Raw genomic sequence first — 26913 nt, 5'->3', positions numbered from 1 at the left:
AGGTAAATGTATTATTATTATTAGGAATTTTGTAAAATTTGGAATAATGACTGTAATAATTACACCTTTTATTATAGTAATTATTAAAAATGTATCTATTCTAACTAAGGTAAATGTATTATTAGCATTGCTATTATTATTAATTTAGTAATAGTTGGAATAATAATGATTGTAATAATTACGGTAAAAATGTATGTAAGATTGATTATTGTTAAAGATTAAAAATTCTCCCTGAGGCAAATTAATTATTACTACTACTACTACTATTATTTTGTAATAGTTGGAATAATAACAATATCTATTATCGTTAAAGATTTATTATCGTTAAAGATTTATTATTGTTAAAGATTAAAATAACTCATAAAAATATTTTTATATTCTCCCTGAGGTAAATGAATTACTACTACTACTATTGTCATTATTATTATTATTATTATTATTATTATTATTAATAATAATTTTTTATATTTTATATATTAAAATGATTGTTAAAGAGTGAAGATTCAATTAATTATTATAGGAAATATTTTTTATATTCTTCCTGAGGTAAATTAATTATCATTATTATTATTATTATAACAATTTTGTAATAGTTGGAATATTATTGTAATAATTACGATATTTATTTTTGTATAGCAATAAAAACTGAGATGACACAAACCTAGTAAATGTGAATTGAAAGCTATTAGTCACATACTAAGCTTAAAACAATATACATTTATCAACATCTCTCAAAAATAAATGTATAGATGAACATTAACGTTACTACAGAAAATTATTGCATTATTAGTTACCTAATAAGCTAAAGACAAAAATAAATGCATTAATATTTCATCATTAACATTAACATTAATACCTTAAACCATGTGTCAAACCCAAGGACAGGGGGCCAAATCTGGCCCTTTAGAGGATTACAATCAGCCTGCCTGCCTAAAAATACTGCGATTCAGTTGTAGATATCTCAGCCTTTCCAAATACATAAATTAAATTATTATCCACTATATTTGCTCGGGCGCACAGTTTTTTCCTTACGCTTTTACCACCTGAGGTGAATAGTTGAAAAATAAATCTTTATCTTTTCCAAAATCCTGCAATTTTATTATAATGATTCAAATTGAATAAAAATTGGTCACAAACTCAAGGAAATTGAAAAATGTTTATATTTTCTGTAACTTCCATTAGTTTACATATATTTATAGGGCAGAGTAATGTTAAAATTCCTTATTTTTCCACTTAAAATTTGCTTCCCACTTGAGATCAAACTGGTCCGTATTTGGCCTAAATAAACTAAAATATGTTTGAATCCCCTGCCTTAAACCAATAAGACAAGTATTTTCCCTTTTATTTTTAATAACCAGCATGTTTGGAATGAAGCTGTGGTGCTATTGTTTCAGGTTTGTGTGTGTGTGTGTGTGTGTGTGTGTGCGCGCGCGTGTGTATCAATCTTATTCCAACATTATAAACAACCCAGTTGCAGGTTTAAAACATTTATTTATTATTTATTACAAAAAATGAAATAAACAAACACTTTAAAATCAACAGAGAGGGGATGTGATCCTGGATATTTACGAGGCACGGGAATGTTAAAAAAGCAACGTGTGTTTGAATCCTCTAGGACGAAGGATCCAGTCTGTGTGCGTGAGCGTCAGTAGTCGAAACACTTCATGATGGCCTCTCTGTCGAATTTAAAGTTCATGAAGGTGTTGGAGGAGAGCGGGAGGTCGTTGCTGTGCTGACCGTCTGCAGCGTCTGTGAAAAAAGAAGCTTCTTTCACAACAATCATGGTTGCTCTGGAAAAAGCAGCTTAAAGCCCTCCTAGACATAGCCACAGCATCTTTGATTGTAATTTGTTGAAACTGGATCTATAATCTGTGTACCCTTCATTCTTTGGTTATTCCGTTTGAAAACTACTTGGATATTTATAGGGAAACTATGGACGAGAGCTTCATGTTTTAATCTCACCACAGAGTGGACCCACACACGGGGGAGGACTTTTACTCCGACAAAAAAAGGAGCAACACATAAGTCACATTACTGACCAACTGGTGATTTCAAATGTTATTAATACATAAATAAATCAAAAAGAAAAAGGATGTTATGAAAAGCATGCACATGATATGTGATTAAAGGAACCAGAGGTGGTGTAATGAATCTACTGGTGCTCCTCGTTTCTTGTGATCAACTTCAGCGTGTGTTGACGGCTGCCATTAGTGGCTAGCGGTATTATAACGTGCAAAATAAATATTTTTACTGCCCTCAGAAAAAAGCTGTGTAATTGTTTTTGCAAAAGTGTCAAATGGAAGTGTTTCTTACCCTTCCTTAGGGAGAGCTGGTGATAGTCACAATAATGCAATAAAATAAATGCATTTATTTAATTGCATTAACAAAACATGCATTGCTGTCTTAAAAAGATTGCACTTCTTGTACTGTTGATCTTTGACAGCATGTGCTGACAAAGAAAAAAAAAGAAGTTCTAACATCTATTGTTCCTCACACCAGTCTCACAGTCAATAGTCAGTCACCACTTTATTTGGATACTATTACACTATTTACAAGCTAAAACATCCACAGAAAACTGCTGAAATAAATCCTAAGCAGTTCTAATGTGTGTGGAGACCTGGTCCAGGACCGGACAAAGTTGAAAAAGTTATGTTTCATCCCTCCCTTGTTATTCCACATTTTGTAAAAAGTCAGCTCAAAACGGGACAGTTGAATTTTTCTTGTCAGGTGACATCACATAGCGTAGCATCCTATAAGAATGTGAGCTCCTCCCTCTCAGACTACCTCACAGCTAAAACAAACATATATATATATATATATCGCCTTGTTTCTCCTTTGACATGAGTCAACCTGTTTGTGACCCAATGCGACGCAGCAATTGGACAAGACAGTGGACTACCATTTTTAATGGACGACACCTGTGATCAGTAGTGGAAAGGAGGAGGAGAAAGCAACGTAGCAGCTCTGGTGAGTGTTTGAAACAGCTGAAAGACTCTGCTGCTGCTGCTGCTGCTGATAAACACACCCTGAAGCAGCTTTGGTCGGACTCACAATCACAATAGTCGCTTAAATATCCATGTGTTTTACTGTAATGTGCATTTTTTGGCTGAAAACAATAAGAATGTGTGGATAGCAAAAGAAAATTGCTATGGTAATCAGCTGTGTGGAGACTGTGTCTATCGACACGCCCACTCATGCATATGCATGAACCGCCTGTTTTTAGAAGTGATATTAAACTGACTTTTCAGAGGCTAAAACTTTGGAAAACAGACGGGTTTGGGAAAATAAACCTGAAATACGGTTGTTGAGGTTCTTATAACAAAAGGAGATGAGTGAAAAATAGCATAATACTGTACCTTTATGTCAGTAAAACAAAATAACCCAACCGTTGATTTGTTGTTTTGTTTTGGTTTTAAAATGGAATAACCAAAGAATGAACGGGAAACAAATTCGTCTGTTGCATCGATCCTGACATTTTCCTGATCCACAGACGTTCGTCTCTGTAGAAAGTCGGTCAGTAATCCTCGTTAAGTTAGGTTGACAAAAAAGAAAAAGAAATGACTGATATATGTATATACGTAGTCAAACTGTAATAACTACATGTTAAAATATATTTGTAACATGTCAAAATTGTTTTCCAAAGATTACGATTACAGTAACCAGCAATTTTCCCATTCAAAAAGTCAATTACAATGACTTTTTTATCCTCAAAAAGTCAATTACAATTACGCTTTCAATGACTTAAGTTCAATTACAATTAATCACAATTATTGAGCCTGAAATAAATAACCTAATAAAAGTTAACCTTCCTCTTGTGTTAGCTTTCTGTTAGCATCTCTAATGCTAACAGGTCCTGAATCAGATGTAAAACACACTAAAAACAAATATCTATCATCTAATTTATTTCTTATCTATTGATTACCTTGTTAGGCTTCCTAATCAATGAAAATATAAGTTTTAATGTTTTTGGTGTGTGTCTGAGCCTTTTTTGTGATACTATACCCCTAGATTTCATTTATTTATTTAATAAATGGTCAAATGTGGGAAAGCTTGATATGGAACATATTTTAATATGTATTAACTACATATGTGTAGAGCTGTACATAGGACTGTAACGCGGTTCCCCAGTTTTGCATTAAATTGAAATTGTTAGTTTTTTTGCTTTTTTTTTTTAACTTTATATTGACAACTTATAATTGATAGTTTTTTATAGAATTTTCATGACAATCAACTACAAAGTCAATTACAATTTCATTACGACAACAGCAGCAACAGATTTTTAAAAAATTACAATTACGCCATAATTGTAATTAATTATCAATTATATTTGACCCCAACCCTGGAAGGCACGTTGACATGCAGCGGTGTAACTGCAGTGTGTGTGTGTGTGTGTGTGTGTGTGTGTCTAACCTCTGTCGAAGGCGTCCTGTAGTCTTCGTGGGTGGAGCTTCCTGTCTTCTTTCTGTAACAAACAGCATCATTAACAACTAAAAGAACTATTTACCGTCATTTATACTGAAGTAACATTCAAAAATTTTAATAATATCAGAATCACAAGTACTTAATAATATCAAGCTTTCCCTTTAACTAAAGTTGTTTTCCAGTGGACTTCCCACTGGTTTCGTACGTACCTGTTGGTTCCTGGGGTTCTGGTTCCTATCAGAACCTGGATCCTGGTTTTTCTTACCACTGCCTTTCAAACTTGATTTCTACAACAAATAAAAACAAGAATCAGAACATTTTCCTTTGTTTTTCTTTTTGTCTTTATCTTGCTTATTTTGGCTTGTTTATATACAGGTGCTGGTCATATAATTAGAATATCATGAAAAAGTTGATTTATTTCAGTAATTCCATTTAAAAAGTGAAACTTGTATATAATATTTATTTATTTTTATTTATTCAGTTCATTTCCGACATGGTTGCAACCACAGAAATTCACTTTGACATTCAGAGCAAAATCACATCATCGTTTTTTGTTTTTTTTTTCTATTGTTCGATGAAGAGTTGACTTAGGACCTGTATACGTGTAGGAATATCCTCCGTGTTTTCTCCTTAAATCTTGTCAGATTTACGGATTGTTGTGTCTCTGCGTCAAGGCTATTCCAGAGGTTCATGGCTCTATACACAGTACTATGTTTCCCAACGTTCGATTTGACCCTGTCTGGTCTAAACACATTATTATGTCTGAAGTCGTAGGAATTTTGATTGTATGTGAACCATTTTTGTATTTGATGTGGTAGTTTTTTAAATGAAGCCCTAAATGCGTGTATTTGTGTGTTGTAGTGTATTATTTCTTGCAGTTTTAGGTATTTTGCCTTCTCAAATAATTCGTTTGTGTGCGCGTTGTGTGGTGCTTTATGTAAAATTCTTATAGCTTTTTTTTGTTGTTTAAATAGTGGTTCAAGATACGTTTTGTAGTTATTACCCCATATTTCGGAGCAGTAATTTAAGTGCGAGGCTATGAGTGAAGAATAGATTGTTTTAAGTGATTTGGTTTGTAGAATTTGTTGAAGCTTCCATAGGATGTAACTGCTTTTGGCAACTTTGTTTTTAACTATTTGTACATGTTTTTTCTAGGTCAGCTTTCGTCCATCCACACTCCTAGTACCCTATATTCTTTTACTTGTTCTATTATTTCCATGTTTAGTTTCAGGCTTATATCTCCTTTTATTTTTCTCTTTCCGAAATTGAAGAATTTTGTTTTGCTGACGTTTAGGGGTAGTTTATTTACATCTAACCATGTCTGAATTTTTGATAGTTCTTCATTTGTTGACTCTATTAGAGTTTTAATGTCTTTACCTGAGCATAGGATGGTTGCATCGTCTGCAAACAACGTTAGTTTGAGGCAATTTGAGACTTTGAAAATGTTGTTTATGTATAAAATGAACAGTTTTGATCCTAAAATTGAACCCTGTGGCACACCACATTGTATGGTTTGGCATTTTGATGTGTGTTCTTCAAAGTCAACATATTGTCTCCTATTTGTCATATAGCTTTTAATCCATTTTAAGGCATTGTGCTTTATTCCGTAATTTTGAAGTTTTTCTTCTAGAATATCATGATTAATTGTGTCAAAGGCTTTTTTTTAGGTCCAGAAAAATTCCGAATACAAATAGTTTTTTTTCTAATGCTTCTCTTATATTCTCCGTGGTGTCAATTATAGCCATTGCTGTTGAACATCCTTTTCTAAACCCATATTGTCCTTCATGTAGTATATTATTGTCTTCTATAAATTTGTCGAGTCTTTTCATTCATATATTCATATTCATTCATTTCACACAGACTGATATATTTCAAATGTTTATGATTTTAATGTTGATGATTATAACTGACAACTAATGAAAATCCCAAATTCAGTATCTCAGAAAATAAGAATATTACTTGAAACCGATACAAAAAAAAGATTTCTAGAAATGTTGGCCATCTGAAAAATATGAAGATGAAAACAATCAATACTCAGTCGAGGCTCTTTTTGCCTGAATTACTGCAGCAATGGGCGTGGCATGGAGTGGATCAGTCTGTGGCACTGCTCAGGTGTTATGAGAGCCCAGGTTGCTCTGATAGTGGCCTTCAGCTCTTCTGCATTGTTGGGTCTGGTGTCTCACATCTTCCTCTTCACAATACCTCATAGATGTTCTATGGGGTTAAGGTCAGGCCAGTTTGCTGACCAATCAAAAACAGGGATACCATGGTCCTTAAACCAGGTACTGGTAGCTTTGGCACTGTGTGCAGGTGCTAAGTCCTGTTGGAAAATGAAATCTGTATCTCCATAAAGTTGGTCATCAGCAGGAAGCATGAAGTGCTCTAAAACTTCCTGGTAGACGGCTGCATTGACCTTGGACCAAAGGAAACACAGTGGACCAACACCAGCACATGACATGGCACCCTAAACCATCACTGACTGTGGAAACTTTACACTCCACCTCAAGCAACGTGGATTCTGTTCCTTTCCTCTCTTCCTCCAGACAATGGGACCTTGATCTCCAAAGGACGTGCTAAATGTACTTTGATCAGAGAACATCACTTTGGACCACTCAGCAGCAGTCCAGTCCTTTTTGTCTTTAGCCCAGATGAGACGCTTCTGACACTGTCTCTAGTTCAAGAGTGGTTTGACACAAGGAATGTGACAGCTGAAACCATGTCTTACATATGTCTGTACTTGGTGGTTCTTGAAGCTCTGACTCCAGCTACAGTCCACTCTATGAATCTCCTCCACATTTTGAATGGGTTTAGTTTCACAATCCTCTCCAGGGGGACGTGGTTATTCCAATTGGTTGTTCACTTTTTTCTACCACATCTTTTCCTTCCCTTCACCTCTCTATTAATGTGTTTGGACACAGAGCTCTGTGAACAGCCAGCCTCTTTAGCCATGACCTTTTGTGTCTTGTCCTCCTTGTTCAAGGTGTCAATGGTCGTCTTTTGGAAAACTGTCATGTCAGCAGTTTTCTCCATGATTGTGTAGACCTACAGAACTAGACTGGAGAACATTTAAAGGCCTTTGGAGGTGTTTTGAGTGATGAGAGTAGAGCACCAGGTGTTTTCAATATTGAACCTCTCCACAATATTCTAATTTTCTGAGATACTCAATTTGGGATTCTCATTAGTTATCAGTTATAATCATCAACATTAAAATAAATAAACACTTGAAATATGTCAGTCTGTGTGAAATGAATGTATATAATATATAAGTTTCACTTTATGAATGGAATTACTGAAATAAATCAAATTTTTCATGATATTCTAATTTTATGACCAGCACCTGTATATATATATATTTAAATTGTATTGTATTATTTGTATAATATTATACAATATACAATGAATCTATGTCACAGCAGATACAGCAACATCATATACAGTAGTCTTTGTGTTGCCTGAATAAAAATAAATAAATTAAAAATTAAAAAAGTAACTGAGCTGCAACCAAGACCAGAGAACATTGTTTATCCTCTGTGAGGAACAATAAAAGACATGCATATTAAAAAACACATAAAAAAAAATACAGTAAGATATAGATCAGAATAGATCAGGGCTGTCAAACTCATTTTAGTTCAGTGGCCAAATACAACCCAGTTTGAGTTTAAAAGGGACATATCATGGTTTTAAATCCTTCCTTTTTACATATAAATCATACAGTTGTGGTCTATATAAAGCAGAACTGCACTGCTTGGGTCTGAATTCCTCATTATTAAAGCTCCACCCCTTTTCTGATGTGCTTCTGAGAGTAACTCGTTTTGGTGCGGTCTCTTTAAATACAAATGAGACACTCCATACCCCACCCCCTCTTCAGGTGACACTCAGTTCAACTCCACCCTGCTCGGCCATTTTTGTAGTTTGATAGAAGAGATTTGCCTGATTTTGGGAAAAAGTTAGTTCTTTCAACAATTTGAAATTAAAAATGACTGCCATCATCTGATAAATGAAGTGGAAAACTGAGCTCTGCCACTATTGTGGATTTTAATTTAATGTTTATATTTGGACAGGCTGAGATATCTAAACCGGAATTTCATGTTTTTTTTCCCAATCATTTTTTCTTTCTCTAACGGGCCGAATTTGATGCTCTTAAGGGCCGGATTTTGCCCTCGGGCCTTGAGTTTGATACGATTGGAATAGATTTATGTCGCTCTCATATGTATTCAGAAGGCATGCTGCAGTTAGTTTTAGAACATCACTTGTGTATGTTTTGTGTCATGATTTTTCCTGTCCTTTTGTGCATTTTTCCTGCAGATTTTTGTGTTTTTGGAGATACAATGTCTATTTTTCCTAATTTGTGTATTTTTGTGAATTATTGTCTTTATTGTTTTGGCTGTTGACATTCGTATAGACATATTTTTGAGTATTTTTCTGCAAATTTTTGTGTTTTTGGAGTTACAATGTCTATTTTTGTTGTTTGTGTATTTTTATTGTATTTTTGTTGTTGTTTTAAGTGTTTTTGGGGTCATTTTGTGCTTTTACTTTGGGGGCTGCACAAAATTAGATTAAGGGCCACATGTGGGCCCTGGACCGCCAGTTGCCTATGCCTACTCTGAAAACTGACTCTGACCTGCAGCAGCTCCTGCTGGTTCTTCTGCTTATTGTGTTTCCAGTTGTCTCCCAGCAACACTTCTGCACTGGTGAGGGGGCGGGACCTGGACCTGCAGAGGGAGGAAAGCAAAGCGTTAGAACAGCTGAGAGACAAAATAACTCAGCCAATCAAAGCCTCCGTGTTTCCCACCAAACGACGTCAGACGTCCGGGACGGAGTGTTGGTGTTCGCTGAGTCATCCTCAGAGTCTGGAGACTCTCCTCTCAGTCTGCTGATGCGCTCACGCAGAGGTCTGTGCATGGAGAATACACATGGAACAGTCAGTCATGTGACCCTCAGGTCAGATACAATCAGTAGGGTTGGGGTCAATTACATTTTTCAATTACAATTATCCATGTTCATATACAAGTCAATTATGATTATGTTGACCAGCATTTTTACAGTTAAAATTACAATTATCATTTAGCCCTGAAAGTCAATTACAATTATGTTTTCAATTAAAATTAATCACATTACTGAGCCTTTAATAAATAACCCCATATAACTTAACCTACCTCTTGTGTTAGCTTTCTGTTAGCATCTCTAATGATAACGGGTCAGTTTTGACCCATGTCTTAAATCAGCTGTAAATTGCACTATAAAACATGATCTATAATCCAATTAGTTTCTTATCTCTTGGTTACCTTATTAGGCTTCCTAATCAATGAAAGTAATATTTTTGGTGTGGGCGTCTGAGCCATTTTTCTATCAGTAAACCCCTTAATTTAATTTTATGGTGACACTTTATTGAAGTTGTATACATAAAGGCTGACCATACATTGTGATTAAAGGGGCAGTATTAGAAAAAAATCATTTTATGATGTTTTGCTACAGTGATAAACATCCTTTAGCCTCATTCAGAGGGACAAAGTGTAAAAAGTTCTGTTTCATCCCTCTCTTGTTATTCCACATTTTGTAAAAAGCCAGCTCTAAATGGGAAAGTTTAATTTTTCTCGCGTTGTGACGTCACATCATGGAAACTCCTCCTCCTGACAATCCTAGCTCCTCCTACCCTATATAAAAATGTGAACTCCTCCCCCTCAAACTACCTCACAGGTCAAACAAACATAGTAAAGGCAGGTTGCTATAACCGTTAACATCACAGTTATTATCTTCACCGAAGAGTGCTCACAATCAGTTTCACTTTTAGTAGCCGTTATACCACCTTGTATCGCTTTTATGGGATGATCTGACGTGTTTGTGACCCGATGCGATGCAGTGGTCGGACAAAACAATGGACTATAGTCTTAAATGGACTAATCATGTGGTCAGACGAGTAAGGAGAAGGAAGACTGACAATGATTTACTGCTGCTGTGTCTTAACGCCCACTCGTGCATATGCATGAAGGCTCAAAAAATGACCTGTTTTTAGGAGGCTCTGAAAATGACTTTTCAGAAGCTAAAACTCCAGAAAACAGGTGAGTTTGGGAAAATAAACCTCAAATACTATGTTGTTGGGAAACAAATGAAGATGTGTGAAAAATAGCATGATACTGGTGCTTTAAGTGTCGTTTGTTACCCTAACCCCACTAGATTCCTCCACTAAACATAAAAAAGCCAACATAGCTCCAAAGGTGTCATAATTTACCAAACAACACTTAATGACAACCTTCATGACACCTTATTCATGCTAATGACAGTGTAATGTCAGCCTTATGTATAAAACTAAGTAAAGTGTTAGCATTTTTTTATTTAAATGTTAAAATGATCCTGTAGAAAACTGACAGTAGGAAAAAAACATCTTAATAATTATTAACTACATATGTGTAAACCATAGAACTGTAACATGGTTCCCCAGGTTAGTGCTTAATTAAATTGCAATTGACAATTTTTATATAATTTCCATGCCAACAGATTTTTTTCAAATACAATGAGAATTATAATTGTTATTTATTATTAATTACGTGATTACAATTATAATTGAGCCCAACCCTGGCTGTGGACGCAGCGTGGCTCACCTGATGAAGGGAATGGCCATGAAGAAGCGGTTTGGAGCCAATCCCAGTTTGGATTTGGGAGTCATGTCGTTTCTGTGGTTGGGAAGTTTCTCAATGGGAAACCATTCGATGTTCTACACACACACATACACAACAGAGCGTTTAACACACTAGCATTCACACACACACACATCGTCTGAATGACAACACAACAGGAAAAAAGCTATGAAACTAAAATGTGCAGGGCAGCGTTTGAAAAGATTATTTTGAGTCAGCAACGTTAAAAGACGCACAAAACGAGAACAAAATGATTCAAGAACAGGACACAAAACTACTGTAAAAAAAACAAAACACACAAACGCTGTGTGGATGGTTCTCTACCCTGATTTCCTTCCTAGTTTTGGGGTAGAACTTGGTGTCTCTGGACACTCCTGTGATGATGTAGAGCCGCACCACCTGGTCCGTGATCTTCTGCTCAATGTATAAGTTTTTACAGATTCGGTTCTTGATGTCGAAGCCCGTTTCCTCCATCACCTGCCAACACCAGCACACGTTGCAAATGTTGCAGAGTCAGCAAACAGACTCCTTATGAGGGGTGTAGGAAAAAAACTGATATCGCAATGTACATCGTACTGTTTAGTATCGGATACATCGTAAAGTGCTGCACGATGATAATCACGATTATTTTGATCAATATTGTAATCACGGTTATAATCACAAATATTTATCATATTAGGTGAAAAAATCTGTACTTTTATTGGACTACTTTTAAACAAACAATATGTGTACAATTTACAGTGCAAAATTAAGCTTTAAAATGGAATCATAATAATAATTAAAAAACAAATACTCCAATAATTTAAAATGTACCAAAGGCTAACAGAATAAATATACTATTACAGAGTGCAGAGCTCATACTATAAATGTAAATATTGCCGATCAGGTTAATTTAATGTTGGCAACCAAAATCGTGATCACGATTAAAATATGATTAATTGTGCAGCCCTAATGTCGTATAGTGACACGAAAATCGCGAATCGTATGGTCAGATTTATGGCTACGTACACCCCTACTCCTTATGAAGCGTGGGGCTCACCTCCCGCACCGCACAGTCGTACGGAGCTTCGTCCTCGTTCACTTTTCCCTTAGGGAATCCCCAACCGGACTTGGCCAGGTAACCCTGGACCAGCAGCACCTGCAGAACCACAACACAGTACCTCTGGGACAGGGACAAGCAACACGGGACTGGAGACATTTTGTGTATTTTTCCATCATTCTGGGCCTGTACTATGAAGCTGGATAAGTATATCCTGATATCTCTCCATTAGCTTCACTCGCCAAACATTCTCTGTCACAGAGCAGCTGTACTACGAAGCAGGATTTAAATACGTTCACTTAAGACAGGTGATGTCAGCATGGCTACGTGCACGCTCATATAAAAGGGGTGGAGCTTGCTACGTCAGACCAAAACATGGAGAAACCGTGCAGAGCTATTTACGTCACCATGAGGAATAATTCATTAAAAATGTGAAGAATTAAAATCTATGATTCATGATGACTGTTAATGCTTAAATTAGTGAGATTATACAATATAAAATCATGGGAGAATAAAAGGACACTGATTAGTTTCAATCTATTACAGCACAGGCATATATATATATATATATACATACATACTTATCCTACCATGGTGATTTACCCCAGTAAGAAGTTAACCAGCGTCGTAGTACAGGACACATGGAATAAATCCTGGAAGTTAAGGGCCCATGTTACGCTAAATTCACTTTTCTGTGCTTTAAACATTATAAAGGTCTATTATTCATACACATGATTAAAGTGTTTTTCATTGATTCCATCAATCGTTAGTTAGAGGGTGATTTGCTCCTTTCTTACTACAGGGTGAGCGCAAACACCTCGCTACAATTTGATGACACGTTCCCACTTTGATGATGAATTTGACACGGCACTGAGCTGGAGAAGCCACGCCTCCAGGAAGCTCTCTGCCGTGATTAACATGTAAACAGACACGCCCACGAAGGTGAGCATGTCAGCGTCCTTCGTGCAGTGCTATGTATGTAATTTCTACAGTCTATGTATGTACCGGCAAACGCCCCGCCCCCACGCTCTGCAGCATGAGCTCAGCTACGAAGGGGGTGGGAGTAGGGCGGGCCGTCCTCTGGTCAGTGTCCCGTCTATAGACACGCCCACTCATGAATATGCATAAGTAGAAGTAAAATCAGCCTGTTTGTGTAGAGTTGATCAGAAAGTGACTTTTCAGAGGCTAAAACTTTGGAAAACAGGCGAGTTTGGGAAAATAAACCTCAAATATTATGTTTTTAGAATTCTTAGAACAAATAGAGATGAGTGAAAAATAGTATGATATGTGACCTTTAGTGAGATAAGAGGATATCCAGCTTCATAGTACAGGCCCTAAGTGTTTATTTCTTGTTGTTTGTGTGTCACAACGTCATTGTGTCTATTTTTATGGTCATTTTCTGCATTTTTCTGTAAATCATTTAGGCTTTTTGGAGTCATTTTGTGTATTTTTGTCTGTTATTTTTTTGTGTACATTTCTTGTGATCTTTTGTTTTTGGAGTCGTTTTGTGTATTTTTCCTGTCCTTCTGGGGCACGCATGTAACCCCCAGACTGCCAGTTTCCCGTGTCTGCTTGATGACTACAACTGTGAGTTACATGTGATCTGGTGATCATGTTATCTGGTGATTGATATGTGATGATTTCACATCATACTATACACTTGACTTTCTTTATTACCAAGAGTGACAGCATTAAAGCCTGAAGTGTCATCAGTTATAATGATCACCAGTTGAACTAATAACACCAATAGTCCGAAGGTTCTGAGAAACTCAATTCTTTTAAACTTTGTTGTAATTTCTCCAAAGTGTGGAACGTTCTCACTCACGTTCTCCATGGATTCGTCCAGAATAATGGCTCCATACGTGGGAACTCCCATCTTATATTCCTTCCACTGCTCCAGGACTTTCTGCACATCTTCTCCATGAGGCAGCAGGAACGGGCAGTGATGGAAGAGTTTACAGCTGTTAAGGCTTCTACACACTTGGAACGATGACCAGATGAAGTGATACACCAACAGGTAAAGAGCTCTCGTACAACAGCGTATTAGGGCCACATTAAAATAAAAAGAAATCTGAGCACAACCAGATTAAAGCAATAATATTATGAGATTAAAGTTGTACATTATGAGATTAAAGCCATATCCCTAAAAAACTCGTAATGGTATAGCGTTCAGAATTCCCAGTTGAGGTGAACACAACTGATAGCCCTGAAGTCGACCACTTCCTGTCACTTCCTCCTTCACAATAAAAGAGGCTCTTTGCACCAAATCAGTCTGGTTCTTGGGTCGGAACAAAAGCAAATCTTAAAATATTATGACTTTTATCTCATATAATTACTGTTATTAAAATAAAACTTTATTCTAATAAAAATACAAATTGAATCTCAAAATATTATGACTTTATTCTCATAAATTACTTTTATTCTTAAATATTATGTCTTTAATCTTATAGTGCCCAGATATTTTACTTTATTTTAATCTGGCTCTGATACGCTGTCGTATTCTCGAGTCAGTTTCATTAAGACTGTTTTTTTCCAGGTTGTGCGAGAGGGTGATGACACACACACACACACACACACACACACACACACACACACACACACACACACACACACACACACACACACACACACACACACACACACACACACACAGGATATCAGCTCTGGCGAAGTCTCTGATCCCACAGTGAGGGGCTCCAGGGAGGCTGGGCAGACAAAAGTCCAGGTAGAACCAGTGAGCCAGCTCGATCTGGAAACACACGCGGATGGCGTTGTCGCGCTCCTCGCTGGGAATGTGGAGGATGAAGCGGCTGCAAGGCAAGGGAAATTTATTTGTATAGTGCATATGTGTCAAACTCATGGCCCGGGGGCCAAATCCGGTTCTTAGGAGAACCCAATTCGGCCGGCAGAAGAAATTAAAATTGAGAAACATGAATCACTGTGTGAATGAAACTCAACAATATTTGCAAAGGCTCACAGTTTACCCAGTGCCTATGTCTCATGATTGAAGTCATTTTTTTAACTTAAACGAGTAGAAAAAATTCAAAATTCTTAAATGTTCCTCAAATTATGACATCATATTTGCCTTACTTAAATAAAAATCGGTCACAAAATCTAGGAATTGCAAAGTTCAGACCCTGTTGAGACTGATATCTGTCAGTTATTGCTTGGATATTGTTGCTTTCTTACATATTTTGTATTTTATGTATATGTACAAGTGCAAACCAGTGCTCAATAATGTTGAAATTACTCGTTTTCTTGCATAAAATCTGTGTGAGATCAAACAAACTGCTCCACATTTGGGGCCCTGAACTAAAATGAGTTTGACACCCCTGGTATAGAACATTTCATACACAGGACAATTTAATGTGAATTACATGATCAAAAAGTGCAAAAGAAGACATTCAACGGCTTAAAAATCGATAAAAACATTAACATCAGCAGTAAAAACATTAATATCAATAACACATTAAAATCATCAATAAAAACTTTAAAATCATCAATAAAACATTAAAATATGCAATAAGAAGATTTAAATCATCAATAAAACATTAAAATATGCAATAAGAACATTAAAATCTTAAATAAGACCATTAAAATCATCAATAAAAACATAAAAATCATCAATAAAACATTCAAATATGCAATAAGAACATTAAAATCATCAATAACAACATTAAAATCATCAATAAAACATCTAAATATGCAATAAGAATATATAAATCATCAATAAAACATTAAAATATGCAATAAGAGCATTTAAATCATCAATAAAACATTAAAATATGCAATAACAACATTAAAATCATCAATAAGAACATTAAAATTAGCAGTAAAAACATTAAATAAAAAAATAACATGATTAAAAGTCTCCCTCTCAGTCTTTTGCAGTAGAATAAAAGAAAAGCCTTAATGTTGACTTGTTAGTTCCACTTCAACAAACAACAGGAGAGTTTGCATGTTCTCTCTCTCTCTGTGTGTTATACAGTAGAGTGGGATAATAACCGACCTGTCCTGTCATTCTGTTCGCTATTATTCGCTAATGTTCGGTAAGTTTCGGTACCTGCACAGGTCGTCCAGTACGCTGCTCGGTATTTCCGCTCTTTTCGTGTCCATTATGTCTGACAAACATCAAACTCTCAGCAACGGAGCCTCGGAGCCGCCATTGTTAGCAACACAGTCCATGCTGCGTTCACGGACACTGGGACAAACATTCAGCTGCTGCGTCACCAACACTGGGGACAGACACGGTCCGTGCTGCGTTCACGGACACTAAACAGTCATTAAATCCATCACATTGAAGAACGATTTGGTGAAATTTAGCAACATTAATATTAATATTCATAATAATTTATTTTATTTAAAAGCGCCTTTCAGGCCACCCAAGGATATTTAACAATAACAACAGAATAATAAAAACAGTGCAATACATTATAAAACAGAATAATAAAAAGAAAAAAGAACAATGTAGGAGAAGTAATGGTAAGATGAAACATTGAATACAGAGAATATGCAGATTGGTAGAGACGTGTTTTGAGTTTTAATTTGAATTGGATAAAGGTTTGCCATATTAGTATTAGGATAGAGTTGTATTTTTATGATTCAACCCAAAAAGTTTCTTTAATCAAAACAAACTAAATAAAATAAATAAATAATAAATCTAATTTTCAATTAAAACAACAACTTGGGAATCGAAGAAAAAATTGTTTGGCTGTAAACAAAAAATTGCCACCCATAAAAAATAAATGCAATTAAATACTTTTTCCTTGATTGAAAAAGTTTTTTGTTTTTCTTAATTGAGAAAGATTATTTTTTCTTATTGAAGTGACAGTTTTTAATGAAAACATTTTTTAATTATTAAAACCATTTTTTGGGGGGATTGATAAAAAATGTCCTATCCATAATATTAAAAAATAATAAACTTCAGTCTGCAATAAACTTAACATACATATAGAAAATATGTTTTTGGGTTAATAAAAATAATAGACACAAATAAACCATCATACATTAATATATGATCGTTTAAAAAAAATCGAATTTTAGCATTTAATTATCTTTACGTCATTGTTTTGTATTTACTAACACACTACAAGTTTTGCATATTGCTAAATCTCACAAAACCCTTTAAAGTGATAGTTGTCCTGTTTACTTACAGGTACATCTCAAAATATTAGAAGTTCAATTTTTTTGTCACTCATTTCAGAAAGTTTACAATATACAGTAACTAGTGACACAGTCAAATATTTCAAGCCTTTATTTATTGATATTTTGATAATTAAGGCTTAATGATAATTACAGAAAACTAGAATATTACATAAATCAATGGAGAAAAAGCATGTGATTTTAAACAGAAATGTCAGGCTTCTGAAAAGTATATTCATTTCTTTGCACTCAATACTTGGTTGGGCCTCGTTTCACATGAATTATTTTATATTATATATAAATTCAAATAATGTTTAAATCTGAAATCGAATAAATTGTATAAACATAAATTATTATTTTATTAAATGATAATGATTAAAATAAAACACATGAATATAAACTGAATAATAGTCAAATATAAGTAGGAGTTTCATTCTACTAAAACTAGACTTAAAAGATTTGTAATAATAAAGTAAAAGAGACTAAAATTGTTTTTAAACTAAGAATTAAACCCAGAACTGATCTATTTAAGTCAGTTTTACTGTTCGTAGAAGCTTTTTGATGATGAAAGATTAAAAAATAAAACAATTAGTCAGAGTTCAGGAATCAGGACTAAAAAAATACAGAAACACGTGAGAAAACGGACTAAAGACAATGAAGAACCTCTTCAACTTGATATAAAAACAAGGTTTATTTCACATAAAAGTAACTTTAAAATATACAAATTCACCTTTGTCACTAAAACAACACGTATTAAAACGTTGATGAAATACTTGTCCACCATTAAAATGGGTTTAGTCGTTGATGTCCCAGCACACAACACATTATAACCAGTGGTCAGAATGCTTTCACTGGTCTGAGTCTCACAGGATGTCGACTCCTCGGATGCGTCGGGCGAGTTGGACATCTCGTGGAACAGCGTCACTCTCTTAGCATGGATGGCGCACAGGTTAGCGTCAGAGAACAGTCGAACCAGAAAAGCTTCTGCAGCCTGAGAGGACAAAACAAACTTTAATTATTGATGCTCAGATTTTGATTTAATCCAACCAACACAATATAATCAATAATCTATCAAAGATTTTTATATAAATTACTCTTCTTTCAACAAATTCTTGATTTACAAAAGCAAGAATCTCTGTCTGTCTGTCTGTGTGAGTGTGGTTCAAATATCTCTGCGGTTCAGGGACAGACAGAGCTGAGACTTTCAACATGGCCGCTGCTTGGTTCAAAGGTGTGCAGCGTCAGATTTGTTTGGACTGCAATGATACCATTAATTAATTATTTAATAAAATTATCCACCGAGAGTGGACAATTTGATCAAATTTTAGAACTGATGACATCATCACTGTGGAGAGAGCCTTTGCTGGCTTTGATCACTCGGCACAGTTGGTTGGGTTAGAGGCAGCCTGTGGGTGCCCCAAATTCTGTGGGCAGCGGGGCAGAGGGTGGACAGTGTCCAACCGGGGACAGCCTGTCCCGGGCGAGGGCGCAGTGGCAGCCCGGGGCCGGGGCGACGTCCGCATGTGTGTGTTTAATTCAGAATTAAATTTGCATTAGGAATTAAGTGTTTACAAGGTCAGTTTAAATAGGATTTAACTTTTATTCTGAATTAAAGCTCCCATGTAAACTATCCATGAAAAAGCTACTGAACCTCCCACTTTTCTATAGCAAGACATACTTCCTACGGACACTGCATTAGTTTTTTTAAAACCAGTCTAGTGTGCAGTGGCCATTTCAGATTCCTTCAAAACGAAAATTAGCCCACAGTGTAACATTGATCCCCAACAGTGTAACTTTGATCCCCAACGGTGTAACTTTGATCCCCAACGGTGTAACTTTGATCCCCAACGGTGTAACTTTGATCCCCTACGGTGTGATTTTGATCCCCTACGGTGTGACTTTGATCCACTACGGTGTGACTTTGATCCACTACGGTGTGACTTTGATCCACTACGGTGTGACTTTGATCCACTACGGTGTGACTTTGATCCACTACGGTGTGACTTTGATCCCCAACGGTGTAACTTTGATCCCCAACGGTGTAACTTTGATCCCCAACGGTGTAACTTTGATCCCCAACGGTGTAACTTTGATCCCCTACGGTGTGATTTTGATCCCCTACGGTGTGATTTTGATCCCCTACGGTGTGATTTTGATCCCCTACGGTGTGACTTTGATCCACTACGGTGTGACTTTGATCCACTACGGTGTGACTTTGATCCACTACGGTGTGACTTTGATCCACTACGGTGTGACTTTGATCCACTACGGTGTGACTTTGATCCACTACGGTGTGACTTTGATCCACTACGGTGTGACTTTGATCCCCTACGGTGTGACTTTGATCCCCTACGGTGTAACTTTTATCCCCTACGGTGTAACTTTGATCCCCTACGGTGTGACTTTGATCCCCTACGGTGTGACTTTGATCCCCTACTGTGTGACTTTGATCCACTACGATGTGACTTTGATCCCCAACGGTGTAACTTTGATCCCCAACGGTGTAACTTTGATCCCCAACGGTGTAACTTTGATCCCCTACGGTGTGACTTTGATCCCCTACGGTGTGATTTTGATCCCCTACGGTGTGATTTTGATCCCCTACGGTGTGATTTTGATCCCCTACGGTGTGATTTTGATCCCCTACGGTGTGATTTTGATCCCCTACGGTGTGACTTTGATCCACTACGGTGTGACTTTGATCCACTACGGTGTGACTTTGATCCACTACGGTGTGACTTTGATCCACTACGGTGTGACTTTGATCCACTACGGTGTGACTTTGATCCACTACGGTGTGACTTTGATCCACTACGGTGTGACTTTGATCCACTACGGTGTGACTTTGATCCCCTACGGTGTGACTTTTATCCCCTACGGTGTAACTTTTATCCCCTACGGTGTAACTTTGATCCCCTACGGTGTGATTTTGATCCCCTACGGTGTGACTTTGATCCCCTACTGTGTGACTTTGATCCACTACGATGTGACTTTGATCCACTACGGTGTGACTTTGATCCACTACGGTGTGACTTTGATCCACTACGGTGTGACTTTGATCCACTACGGTGTGACTTTGATCCACTACGGTGTAACTTTTATCCCCTACGGTGTGACTTTGATCCACTACGGTGTGACTTTGATCCCCTACGGTGTAACTTTTATCCCCTACGGTGTGATGTGATACTTTTTTAATTGGTACTGTCATAATAATAATTGTTTCATACTTGGAAACCAAAGTGACTTCCTGGTGTTCGTGAGTTGTTTTAACTCTTTTTAATCTGCATAACCCAGAAACACATACGTCAGCCACACCGTCTATTTAATACAGGCGATCTGCTCGGATGTTCCCGTCTTCACCTGAGGACCCCTGCAACAATATTGTGCTTTGTGCTCACCTCCTGCAGAGCCATGAGAGCGTGGAGCTGCCATCGGTACGACTCTTTGGAGTACGACATACACACCTCACGAACCTGACACACAAGCACAGAGAGGGAGGGACAGAGAGAGAGAGAGAGAGAGAGAGAGAGCGAGAGAGAGGAGCATGTTTCAAAGGTGACGCCCATCATCATCATGTGACGGAGCAGGATTTGAACTCACCACCCGGTGGAACGGAGTTTTCCTGATCAGCAGAGCCGTGGATTTCTGGAACTTTCTGATTTCCATCAAAGCTTTAGTTCCTGGTCTGAACCTTCGCTTCTTTGGAGACTTTGGAAGGTTCCCTTTAAAATAAAAACACACCCCGGATTTGAGATGCATTCAAAATAAAAGCACAAGATGTTGGGTTTTCTTGTATGTAATGTGATTGTTTTTTTTTTTTATGTTTCAATAAATATGGAAACAAATAAAAGCCCTTTCTAAATAAAAGCTGCCAGAAATTCAAATATTTGCCTGCCCAGAATAATGACTGTGATTCAAGTTGCAATTTTTTATATATATGTAATTAAAACAAAAAAATAAAAGTGTAAATAAACAGATCCCAACCTTTTTTTTGATGTGAACTAATTTTTTTAACATAATTTCTGGTGACCCCATACACTATTTTTTCTCCTAAAACTAGTTTTTGATCATATTTGTTATAATGTTTTACAAATACAGAGTAGCCAGCATCAGTGCACAATGTAACAATAGGTGTCAGCTCAGATATTTTTATACTGCATTTTATTTTAACTAAATTTATATTTGAGAAAGTGAAAGTATAGAATACAGTCGTTTGAGATTGTGTGTGGTATTTTCATTTAAAAAAATATTCTTATTTAAGCTAAGACTTCCTGCACTGTATATCTATTATTTCTGTGATATTATGTGTTTTTTGTATATTGTACAAAATACATTTAAAAAATAATCATTTTAATTTAAAAATTGTTAAAAATAAATTCATTGTTAAACATATATATATTAAAGAGTGAATAATGTGAAAAAACATTTTTCCCATTTTAAAAATGTACTCGGGGTACAATCTTTTTTACATTTTATTATTACTAGACATTTCAGGCGACCCCACATGGGGTCACAACCCCAAAGTTTAAAACCCTGAAATAGATGGATAAACCCCTTTTTAAAATGCAACATTTTCTATTGAATTGAACCGCCCAAGAAATGCCAGAGGCTCAATTCGATTGACAATTAAAAAATGGAAATGTCCCCGACCCACAGTTTGAGGAGCTGCGCTTTGGTTTGAGTCTTACTTGATGCTCCACTGAGTCTGGAGGTGCTTGCACTCGCTGGTCCTTCTATGGCTGAAGAATGTCGCACCCTACGCTGAGGATTTGGGCGCTTTCTGCGGCTCGCGGAGTCGTTGGGACGAACCATGAAGGCGTTGAACTCTCACACTGATGGAGAAGAGACACGCACACACACACACACGCACGCACAAACAATAACACACAAAATATCAAGAAAAATCACTAAAATGGCTTAAGAAAAACACAAAAACTAAACAAAATAATACAAAAAAAGAACCTTTGTTTAATGCTCAGGGGACGAAGTATTTAAAGTTTCCATTCACAGGATCAAAAATGAAGTGTATCACTGTAAGGATTTCAGCAGATTAACATTGGTTGGAGGGAAATATTTCACAAAGTTTACAAACACTTGTTCATTTTCTTTGATCTTCACAATTTTAAAAGTTCAGCGTGAAAATATCATCAACGTGTCTCTGATAGCAGCTATGATATAATATTATTGTATCAGGGTCACATTAAAATAAAAAGAAATCTGAGCATAACATTAATTTGTAGTATTGTAAAGTTGTAATTTATTAGATTAAAGTCGTAATATTTAAAGAATGAAGTCGTAATTTATTAGATCAAAATCGTAATATTTTGAGAATATTGTCATAATTTATTATTTTCATTAGTTTTTAATCTTAAAAACATTAAGACTTATTCTCGAAATATTACGACTTTATTCTCACAAAATACAACTTTCCTCTTGAAATATTACGACTTTAATCTGAGAGAATCCAGATTGTTTATTTTAATGTGGCCCTAATACGGTGTCGTAAGTAGGAGCTCTGACTTCAGGTGCGTTCAAAGTCCGTTTTTCCAAGTAAGAAGTCGGAAAATCTAAGAGTTCAGAGTGGCCATGAACGCAAGCATTAGATCACGTTGTTAGATCTCGTTTGATCACGAGAGACAGAATGTTTGTTTGTTGTTATCAAGCTCACTATGTGTGATTTTATCCCCGTGGTGCATAACACTCTTTACATGTATAAAACTATTATCAACCTGCTTTAGGGACATAGAGCAGAAATGATGAAGAGAAAAACTCACCTTTAAAAGGGTCTTAAATTAGCGTCTGTTTTTAACTCCGTCTGCTCACGTTCAACACGATCCCGTATGTTGACGTCACCGACACGGCACTTAAAGTGTCCCTGGAATCACAGCATGCGTTTAATTGTGTTTCTGTAGCATATAATTTGGATTTTGGAGCAGAATCAGACTTTCTTACCTGCAGATGACGATTCAGTCCGAAACGCTGCAGAAAACATTCAAAATACGTCACCCCACCGCAGCTTGGCAGCCATCAACGCTTAGCAGAGGAGAGGTCAGACAATCAGCGCGCAGCAGAGCAGAGGGCGGACGAGAGACTGTACAGACATAAAGCGTTGCGACACGGAAGCCAAAATCCTTCATCGTCACGTATTCATGTAAGACTAATTTGTTCCGGAAGTTAGTGACGGCCATTCTTAGTGACATAACTGGGATTTTCGGTTATTTGTCATCAATAACTGCATTGATTGACAATATTTATAGAGTACACCATCATATGTATGTGTATATACAATATATGTTTATGTAGTTCCATAAATATTGTTTTCCTAACGTAATTCGTATATAATCATAGTGTAACAGCTACCTTACATCTTTTTTGACATTAATTTGGTTAAAAAATGTGTTAATATGTATTGTATAAAGGATGCATTGCTTTGAGTTTTCTTTAATTTTCTTTAAAAAAAAAAAAGAAAAAGAAAAAAAAAAGGGGGTCGTTAAATAACACCACATCCAGACAGGACACATTGAAAACATATTTATTAGGTTCATACATATATAAAAAATAGACTTTAGATCGTTTACTATGCACTTATGTACCAAAATAAATTCATTAAAATGTTTGGTTTCCCAACCGAACCAGAGAGGAGAAAGAAATGGTTAGTCAAAAAAAAAAACCAAAAAAAAAAAACAACAATAATAATAAAATCTGTGAGGCGATCATATTCAAACACTTCATTTGCTCTTTTTCCACAAATAACACAATTGAAATGGCTATTGTTTGATTTTAAAAAGAAGAAGATATGTAGGCTATGTGGGTATAAAACTGTGTGAAGTAAACGCTGTGTTTCTGCTCATGATCTCTTAATTTTCTAAAAAGAATTTCGATTTTTTTTTCTTCTTTTTTTTAACATGAAAACAACAGCAGGTATCTCACAATGACCAATGAAAAAAATATAATAATAGTAATAAAAACTGAAAAATACAAAATGGAAGAAAAAACGTCCAATCCGCTCCAGCTCCATTGGCTACAATAGTAAACTAATCACTTCCGGGAACTATTGTGAGGCTCCATGAGCCCGCCATTGCTGTAAAAAAAAAAACTACCAAAAAAAAACCCCAAAACGAACCATTGTAGAAAACAGAGTTGTCGCGGCTCTGGGCGGACCGTTAACAAATAACAGCTTTAACAAATATCACAGACTGAATAAAAACTAAGTATAAATGTAACAATAAGGATCAAACTCAGATCGGAAGATTTTACATTGTTTTAAAATATGTTTTAACTCATTTAAATTGTGGAAACATGGCTTTGTTTTGAAATGTCTACATTTATTCATTAATTTTGTGCCAAATTTAGAATTGTGTTTCACCATACATCTTTATATTTAGAATTCATTTTCAAACAAACTAATCTGACAAAACTCATGACCTGAAAAACCAGAATCTGAACCAAAATCCAATTCTGTAATGCAGGGGTTCACAACCTTGGGGTCAGGACCCCATTCGGGGTCATGATATACACTGGGAGGGGGTCGCCGGATGCCTTCCAGAAACTACAACTATTTTTTAACAATTCAAGCCCATTTATTTTTTTTTTTTACCCTTTCCCGTCTGCTACTACACCAAAATTGCCAAATTTTAACCCATTTTCATGCCACATTTTCGCTACATTACTTCCATTTCTCATTAAAATTTCAATGCCTTTTTTACACGTTTTTAGACATTTCAGCTCTTACCTTTCCCACACTTTTTCCACCTAATGTTGCATATGTTGACCCATTATTGTCACTTTTAACCTCTTTTCACCAGGTTTCATGCCTATTTTTGCCAATGTAACCACATTCAAAATTTGTTTACACTTATTGTTCCAATATTGACACTTTAAACCCTTTTTACCACTTTTTCTGTCTGTTTTTGGCCACTCTGAATTGCAATTTTTAACCAATTTCTGTGGTTTTTAAAATCTTCAAAATTTTATTTCTGATTAAAACAAGGATTTCAATCTTTAAAATGACTATAATAATAAACATTTCTGGATAACAGTGGATATTATTCAGATAAATAAATAAATGTGATTATCACAGATTCATAGAACAATGGACCATCATTTTACTGACTTTATGGATGGACCCCAAAAATCTCTCCTTTATTCCCCCTTATAGATGGTCTGTCTCCACATGACTGGTCTTCAATGTTCATGTCTGTGTTCAACCACCTTCAGGTACAGTGGGGGTCCCCGCTCTCTGGAACCTTTATTTTAGGGGTTGAGAACCACTGATCTTATGAAATCCAAAACACTTCTGAGGTTACATGTAAAATAGATAAATGTTCAGAACCAACAGTTACAAAATTCAAACATTTGATGTAAGAAATCAATACACATGGAGATATTATTCAAATATGATTACGATGATGAGCGTTCCCACTGAAGTATACTTCCAAGTTTCCCAAGATGCATTTGGAACCTACGACAAAAACCTTGTTCACACTGAAGCTAAATATCTCTGTTGATTCTCCACCTTTACGCTGAAAGTTCTGAAAACATTTGAAGTGAGAAAGTGACCAAGTAGAATATCAACATGTGCTCATTTCATCCATAAAACACATTTCAGAGATTTTCAGAGACCCTCCATTGTGCGACTGACAAAACTTCCTGTTAACTTCAAAACAAGAGCCCTATTTACAAAAGAAATGCTTTTATTTTGAAAAGAGGATGTTTAACTTTTAACTTGAAGCCTGTCCCGGGTCGATTTTACATTCCGCTCCCAATGCATCATGGGACAATTGAGTATGACTAGTGTGCATACTTAAAATATGTCCCCATATAGTATACATCCTGATATTTCTCACATCTTTTCATACTATCTAATGTGAACGCACTACATACTCATTTAAACATCTGACTTAGTATGAGTAGTGCGTTAGTATGACATTTACACAAAGATTAACGTATGAAACACTTAGTCACATGGTGGTAAAGCTTTTATTACAGTGTGATGGAAACACAGACTTTTACAAACGTTCGTCAGCTCCAATAATTTAAGGCACCGTGACCGGTCAGCAAATATTTGAACTTAGTTCCACCTAGCTTACATTCTTTCTCACTCAGAGCGTCACAAAACCTAAAGTGGTTCAATAATCACATAATTGAACCGTAAATAACTTATATACTGCTTTAGTGTTTCTGTTTTTTAGTGAACTCTTATAAGTTTTCGGACAGTAAACTTAACCCAATTCACTCCTTTCATCTAAAAGCACAGTAACAGATTGGGGGGCTCGTCCGGGATCCGAACGCATCAAACAATGAGGTCAGTGTGAATATTACGGCTGGTCAGTGTTAGTATTACATTAACGGTATGATTAGTACTTTACAGGAAGGAATAACCCCAAATTAACACCGGATGAGTAACTGCTGCTTTGTATTCACTACAGCTACTGTTGGGGTGATTTAGAATTGTAATTGTGTATTTATTACAATTATGACAGAATTATAACTGTAATCGTAATTGGAAAAATATGCTGCTGTTGTAATTGTAATTTAGTTCAGATAAATACTTTTTAATTGTCATGAAGATTGACATTTTCAATGTAATTAAGCACAAATCTGGGGAACCATATGTTGTGCTTAACATGGCTTATACATATGTAGTTAATAATTAATAAAAAATGTTTAACATCA

General features: G+C 36.0%; 1 protein-coding gene and 1 pseudogene across 1 annotated transcript; both read right to left on the bottom strand.

Annotated features, from left to right (window-relative positions):
* Positions 1–1471: 1471 nt before the first annotated feature.
* On the bottom strand, positions 1472–16294 carry LOC114473105 (m7GpppN-mRNA hydrolase-like). Its single transcript, XM_028462505.1, has 11 exons — positions 16160–16294; positions 14755–14906; positions 13922–14049; positions 12097–12195; positions 11382–11534; positions 11022–11134; positions 9215–9316; positions 9044–9134; positions 4632–4709; positions 4411–4462; positions 1472–1749 (listed from the first exon to the last, which is right to left on the bottom strand). The coding sequence occupies exons 1-11, from the start codon at positions 16210–16212 to the stop codon at positions 1646–1648; spliced, it is 1125 nt and encodes a 374-aa protein (XP_028318306.1). The 5' UTR covers positions 16213–16294; the 3' UTR covers positions 1472–1645.
* Positions 16295–18101: 1807 nt separating this feature from the next.
* LOC114473107 (histone H3.3-like) lies at positions 18102–22066 on the bottom strand (annotated as a pseudogene).
* Positions 22067–26913: the final 4847 nt, after the last annotated feature.

Source organism: Gouania willdenowi, chromosome 12, assembly GCF_900634775.1.
Source record: "Gouania willdenowi chromosome 12, fGouWil2.1, whole genome shotgun sequence".
Lineage (NCBI taxonomy): Eukaryota > Metazoa > Chordata > Actinopteri > Blenniiformes > Gobiesocidae > Gouania > Gouania willdenowi.
Note: the sequence above shows the minus strand (reverse complement) of the source record. Positions and strands in the feature narration are given on the sequence as shown.